Source organism: Fulmarus glacialis, unplaced genomic scaffold (genome assembly GCF_000690835.1).
Source record: "Fulmarus glacialis isolate BGI_N327 unplaced genomic scaffold, ASM69083v1 scaffold13645, whole genome shotgun sequence".
In the NCBI taxonomy this organism is placed as follows: domain Eukaryota; kingdom Metazoa; phylum Chordata; class Aves; order Procellariiformes; family Procellariidae; genus Fulmarus; species Fulmarus glacialis.
Window position 1 is genome coordinate 22,126 of NW_009211240.1, and position 6,575 is coordinate 28,700.

The 6,575-nt window shown below is 53.0% G+C and overlaps 1 protein-coding gene across 1 annotated transcript in view; it reads left to right on the top strand.

Moving 5' to 3' along the window:
- UBAP2L (ubiquitin associated protein 2-like) overlaps positions 1 to 6,300 on the top strand; it is a gene marked incomplete at its 3' end in the record, with an annotated part of 25,078 nt that extends 18,778 nt beyond the window's left edge. The window contains exons 19-26 of the mRNA XM_009577478.1: positions 656 to 851; positions 955 to 1,043; positions 1,759 to 1,812; positions 2,478 to 2,559; positions 4,078 to 4,295; positions 4,384 to 4,489; positions 5,719 to 5,786; positions 6,103 to 6,300. Coding sequence (XP_009575773.1) covers positions 656 to 851; positions 955 to 1,043; positions 1,759 to 1,812; positions 2,478 to 2,559; positions 4,078 to 4,295; positions 4,384 to 4,489; positions 5,719 to 5,786; positions 6,103 to 6,300 — 1,011 coding nt within the window. The remainder of the gene's footprint in view (positions 1 to 655; positions 852 to 954; positions 1,044 to 1,758; positions 1,813 to 2,477; positions 2,560 to 4,077; positions 4,296 to 4,383; positions 4,490 to 5,718; positions 5,787 to 6,102) is intronic.
- Positions 6,301 to 6,575: the final 275 nt, after the last annotated feature.

The window sequence follows — 6,575 nt, forward strand, 5'->3', positions numbered from 1 at the left end:
CGGCTTGGAGGGGTCTGCGGATTTGCCTGACCTTGGGTGTGCGGCCGGCGGGGTCTGCAGTTGCGACAGGAGCTGCCAGGCTGCTGGGTGTCCCACTGGAGTTTGGGTGTTGTGTGGAGAGAGGACAGAGGGTTATGTCAGAACACTGAATATGCACATCTGGCTCGAGGCTTTTGACACCCTGCCTGTTTCAGACATAGCAGCAGCTTCTTTTGAGCCTGTAGCAGCTCTTGAAAGTGCTGTGGAGTGGCAACCTGATGTCAGAGCAAACTGGTAGCTGATGGAGTGTTCAAACATACATACTGCTGGAGCTCCTGCAGTACAGGGTCCCTGGGTATTGGCTTCTGCAGCAGAATAAATCTCTCTGCCGCAAATGCGGTGTTCAACCCTGCTTCTCCCAGCAGACAGACATGTTGGGACACAGCCACATGAGAGGCTTGGAAGCATTAGGGGTTGGCTGCTATCAGGACTTTGGACTTAAGCCAGATGCAAAGCCGGTTTCTTTGTAGCCTGCGGCAGCCGAGTTCATTGCAGGCTCTCGGGAACGTCCGGGTGCAGATAGCCGCACGATATTTTGCATAGACAGTATCCTGTAATATTTCTGCACTCAGTTACATCTGCCTGGTCCTCTAACTCTCTTCCCTTCCTTCCGTAGCACACAAGTGTAGAGAGTGAAGCAAGCCTCCATTCTTCTGCTAGCACTTTCTCCACCTCCTCCAGCACAGTATCAGCCGCCCCACCAGTCGTAAGCGTTTCATCCAGTCTCAGCAGTGTCAGCAGCCTGGGCCTCAGCCTCAGTAGTAACTCCACGGTGACGGCCTCGACTCGCAGCTCTGTTGCAACAACATCAGGTACTTTCCTGGGTACTCCTAAACAGGAGGAGGGTGTGGGGGCTGAGAGAGACAGCTTCTGTTTGCTTCACTGTGGAACTTTTTCTTTCTCTTCCTTTTTCAGGAAAAGCCCCTCCCAATCTCCCTCCTGGAGTCCCACCGTTGTTGCCTAATCCATACATCATGGCTCCAGGGTTGCTACATGCCTATCCGGTGAGTGGGACGACTGGCTCTTTGCAGTTGTGTCATGCCACTAGATCCCTCTTAGCTCTGTCTTCAGCTGGCAGGGAGGGATGTAGTACAGTAGAGAAACCAGAAACTGTAACATGAGCCCAGCAGGATTGCCTTGGTTGGGAAGAGTTTGGACCTGCTGTTTTCCATAAAACAGTAGCAGAGGAAATCATGTGCCCGTGGGGGTAAATGTCTGTAATTCTGGTCACCCCAGAGCAGATTCTGTCTGCCTGTTCTCTACAGCCTCCCCAACCTTTGGGGAGCAACAGCCCTTGGTCAGAGCACGGCTCATGAAAGTGTGGAGCTGTATTAGCAACATGGGCATGACAAAGGCCAGTCAGAACAAGGGTGGCAACGGCCGCAAAGTCTAGGGGTGTGTCACAGCCCTCTTCTGAAGGTGAGGACAGATTTTGGAGTTGGAATAATTTCTAGAGGAAAATTGTTGAGTGCCTTTGTGGTCTGGAGCAGCGGTGCTAGGCGTTGGTGCTCACTCTTCATTTGAGCAGCTCATAAAAACACTCTTGGCAGTGTCAGTCTTGCGGTAGTGTGTGCTGGCTGCCTGCGCCTAGGTAATTGTGTAGCCTCTGATCATCTGCTTCTGGCCTTGTGTAATGTTTATCTAAATGTTTAATCTAAAATTAGATAAGTGGCTTTATCTAATCTGTGTCCCTAACATCATCTCCTACTCTTTTTCTAGCCACAGGTGTATGGATATGATGACTTGCAAATGCTCCAGACGAGATTCCCGTTGGTGAGTACTGAAAACTGGCATGGACGTGCCACTTCCACTGCTCTAAGAGCTCGCTGGTGCTGCGTGCTTTGGGTGTACAGACAGCTCAGGCTGTGAGGAAGTCCTGAAGAGCTGGCAAAACGGTGCTAAACAGATGCACCTCTCCGTGGCGGTAGTGAGGAGTTAATCAGTTGCTCCTTTGCACTTGGGGAGTTAGGAGCACTAGTTATTCAGACGGCGGTATTGGTGGTGAGGCTAGGGAATGAGAAAGCTACAGCAGGCAGAGCTGTTTTGCTCGACAGTCGTGTGAGGAGCTGCTGTAGATACTTGCCTCTGATCCTTGGAAGAGGCAGTGACTAAATACTTTTATGAGAATGGGGTTTATTTAGCAATATGACATGTGTCCCTTGTGTTGTGAAGTGGAGGGGAAAGTCCAGGCAGTTTAAGGACTGCATACCAGTAGACCTTTTCTGGTTCTTCTAATAGCCAGACGAGGGGGACGGTGCATGCTACAAAAACCTGGGGGTGCTGTAGGCTGTGATCAGCCGTGATGTGGTTGATTGAACTGCAATACTCCAACATATCTGGCGGCTGCAGTCCAGAAATCCCTCTTTTCCAAAAGATACTGCTTTGCATCTTCGGACAGAGCTCATAAAACAACATGTCCTTTTGTTTTTATCCTTCAGGATTACTACAGCATCCCATTCCCTACACCCACTACCCCGCTGACTGGAAGAGATGGCAGCCTGAGCAGCAATCCATACTCTGGTAGGGAAAAAGACTGCTCTGATCACATATCCCATCAGGGGTTCGTGCTGCTGCTTACTAGGTTCCTGTGCCGTTGTCCGCTGGAGCTACGTCTGCACCAGCCTCCTGCACTGCCTTGTTTCTGAGCAGTTAAATTCTTGACTTCCCTTTGATCATCTAGTCGTGTCGAGGCGTGTTACCAGGAAGATGTGGACAAGTAGGAGTTGATGCGGCAGTTGGAAGGGGAGCGAGGGGAGGCTGAAAGAATCTGTGAGGCGTAAAACTGGGGAACTGCTTTTCAGCTCGTGGTGAGGCAGGGGTTAAGCTGTGCTTCTCAAGCACTTAGAATAAAAACACAAAGAAACCCAAAATCTGGAGAAATTAAGTTTTTTATCTATGCAACAATCTCATAGAGAAAGAAAACAGGGCATTTAGGACCTGTCAAATTCAAACCAAATACCCGGTTGGGTGGCTGATCTCTCACTGACCTTGGTGGGTGCATTTATTCACACCGCTGATTCGCAGTGGGCAGTGGTTGTGCTGAGCTTTCATGTGCTTTAGGAATTGTTGCACTTTGTGGATCACTCTTTTTCCAGCACCGCTTCTCCCCTGCTTCAAAAAAAGCAGAAGTGCTTTTGCCCGGCCCACTGAGGCTGAAATCCCAAGCTCAGAGTGCGGCACTGTTGCATGCATAATTTTCCAAGTTAACATCGGTGATAATTAATGTTTGTGGCTATCCTGGACGCGCTTGTGAGCTGGGGCAGCACTGAGAAATTCACTGGCTTACTGTGTGAGCTCTGAATAGGGAGAGTGTTTGCATGGAAGAGCAGAGCAGGTGCTCGTAAAGAGAAGCAAAGGGAGCTTCCCTAAGCCCCGCAGCCAAGGCCTCGTTCAGCGCCTCGTTCAGACTGGGAAGAGAGGAAGCGATATTTCCAAGGACTCTCTGCGGGCTGCGGGGCCTCTGCAGCAGCATTTGATTCGGTGCCACCGGCAAGAGGGAGGGAGGTGTGAGCCCTGCTGTAAAAAGGGGCCATTCACACATCCTCATCTGGAAGATATTTGATTCTCCTCTTCAATGAGGAGCTGTTTGCCGGTAGGACGGAGCCCACAGGCTGCTGCCCTGGCCTCGGATCTGGCTCTGGAGGGAGTTGAGTTGTGTTCAGACCTGCTGCTGATGCACGGAGAGGGCTTAGGGGAGAGCTCTAGCATCCGAGCTCCGTGTCTGCACAGGCGGCCGGTGGCAGGTTTATCCAGTGCCGGATCATAGGCTGACATCAGGTGGTGCAGTACTGTAGCTTAGCTGCTGTGGGTTTCCCTTCCCCTCTGAAGTCATCCTCTCAGGGATGAGGAGAGCAATTAACAGCCTTATCAGCGTGCAAGGGTCTGAGGGCTTGCGAGGGCTGCAGTCCTTAGTAGCTGTAGGAGGGGGGTTGATTGAAGGCACCTTTGATCAAAAGGCTGGGTCACCTTTGGGCTGAGCTAGAATGGGCCAGGATTTGCCACGTCTCTTCAAGTCTCCTTTCATCTCCTGTATTCCAGGTGACTTAACAAAATTTGGCCGAGGTGATGCCTCTTCCCCCGCTCCTGCAACGACTTTGGCCCAGCCTCAGCAGAGCCAGACCCAGACTCACCACACCACGCAGCAGACGTTCCTGAACCCAGCGCTGCCTCCTGGCTACAGTTACACCAGTCTGCCGTACTACACAGGGGTACCAGGGCTCCCCAGCACCTTCCAATATGGGCCCGCCGTGTTCCCTGTGAGTTTCCCAGAGGCAGGGCGTGGAATTCGGGCAGGAGCGCAACGCAGCGAAGCCTCTCCTCACTCTGCTTTTCTCCTTTCTGTAGGTTGCTCCTACCTCTTCCAAGCAGCATGGTGTGAATGTCAGCGTCAACGCATCAGCAACCCCGTTTCAGCAGCCCAGTGGCTATGGCTCTCATGGATACAGCACTGGTAAGAGACACGACAGTGTCTTTCACAGCAGCAGTTGCCGACAGTGGCCGGGCTTGTTCACAATCTCACTGGCCGCGTAAGGGGACTGCTGTCTTACTGCCTCCAGCAGTAAGGGAGGAAAATGGCCATGGTGTAAGTCGCAGGTCATTTGATTCTCCTTGGAAAGGCCCAGGCTTGTTCTGCCTCCAGGTCTGGAGTGGGTTGGAGGAGTACAGAGCCTTCCTCTGTGCCCAGCAGTCAGATGCCTGGCGCCATGGACTCGCATCAGAGAGCTTAGGCTGCTGAATTGTTTGAGTTCTGGTTTTGGTTTTTGTCTTTTTTTTTTTTTTACTGCCTGTATGTGATCAAAAGAACAATAATTATTCTAGATTTGAGCCTGGGAACTTGTTCGACTCCTGTGTTTGGCAGATGCATGCTTTCTAGAGAAGTGTCCTTCTTGATTCAAAGATGTAAGAAGGTTGTGAACCTGTCACTTGTCTCGGTACTGGGTTTCACTGGTTAATGTCTGGCTGACTATAAAGGGCCTGAGTTTGGGTCCCTCTTCCAGCCTTTAAATTCCTGTTGTGCGTTTTCTCACTACAATAGAGCCCTTCAAGAGACTGTTTTCTCTTTGCAAAGATACTTCAGCTCTGTACTAGGTCACCTGGTACTGAGTCTTTCAAACCTCTTTCATTTCAACACTTTTTGCGCGCCTCAAATGATTGCTGAGGCTTTCCTCTGCACCGCCACCTTTTAGAAACAGCCGGCATCAAATGTGGGTTGTGTGCCAGTGTTGCCAGTCGTTGCACCAACCATCCTAGCCCACAGTTGAGTCACCTTTACATGCAATTGCCTGTTTTACAGCCAAGGAGCTCTCGGGCCATACTTGCTACTGTGTCATGCCAGGAGTTTGTTTCCTTGTCTGCCTGCTGCATCCCCCCAGCTCTTCTCTTTGCTATTTTCTGGGCTCTTCGAGAATGTGCATTTCCCTGGGTGGCAGCAGGCCCCTAAATTTGTTTCTGGAGGCATTAGAAACTGCTCCTGTCCAGAGCAAAAGAACTTACACTTGTACAGGCACTTTGCAGCCTGGCCTTGCCAAGACCCTGCTCCCTAGGATGCAGTCTGTCTGCAAACCTTACCTGGCTGCTGGGCCGCTAGAACTCTCCACCACCTAATGCTGGCGTTAGCGGCAGCTAATTGGTGAACGGGTGGCTGCTGCCTAATGTTCGCTTGCCTTTCCTTCTCCCCAGGTGTATCTGTGACATCCAGTAATACAGGAGTGCCGGACATCTCGGGCTCTGTCTACTCCAAAACTCAGGTTAGTGTCTGGTGTGCGCTCCAGGAAGGCGCCGCTTTGCTGGGGAGCAGAAGCCCAGCTCTGAGACAGCCTTCCTGGGCGATGAGGTCTTCTCTCCTTGGAGCAGCTAGCCAGGGAGCAGGGAAATGCTCGGCCTTTCCCAACTTAGAGCAACTCCAAGCCCAGAAAGAGCCATGGGCAGAGACTCTGTCTGTTCTCTGCACTACGCACTGACTCCCGGGCCTGGGGCTTGTAGAGCTGGGAAGGGGCACGCTGCCAGCCAGGGGCAGGAGAGTGCCGCCCAGCCCTGCCTCTGCCGTTGGTGTCTCCTCCTCAGCAATCCTTCGAGAAGCAGGGATTTCACACTGGAACCCCGGCAGCCTCCTTCAACCTGCCTTCGGCGCTGGGCAGCGGCGGCCCCATCAACCCTGCGACGGCAGCGGCGTATCCCCCCACCCCTTTCATGCACATCCTGACCCCGCATCAGCAGCCCCACTCGCAGATCCTCCACCACCACCTGCAGCAGGACGGGCAGGTAAGCGACCCCCCCGGCCCCCCGGCCCTTGCTGGGGTATCTCCTAGGGCTCTCGCTACCCCCCCTCGGCCCCCCTCTCCCTCCCTCCCTCACGTCCTGCGGCGGACACACGCGGACACGCGGTGACACGCACATGCTCACACCTGCACATACACACAGGGCCGATAAGAGGACGAGGTGAGGAAGGCCCGGGGTGCGCTCCGCTGGGGGGTACTCGGCACAGCCCCCTTGCTGCCGGGCTGTACCAGGTACGGTCGGGTAGTGCCCCTTCACGC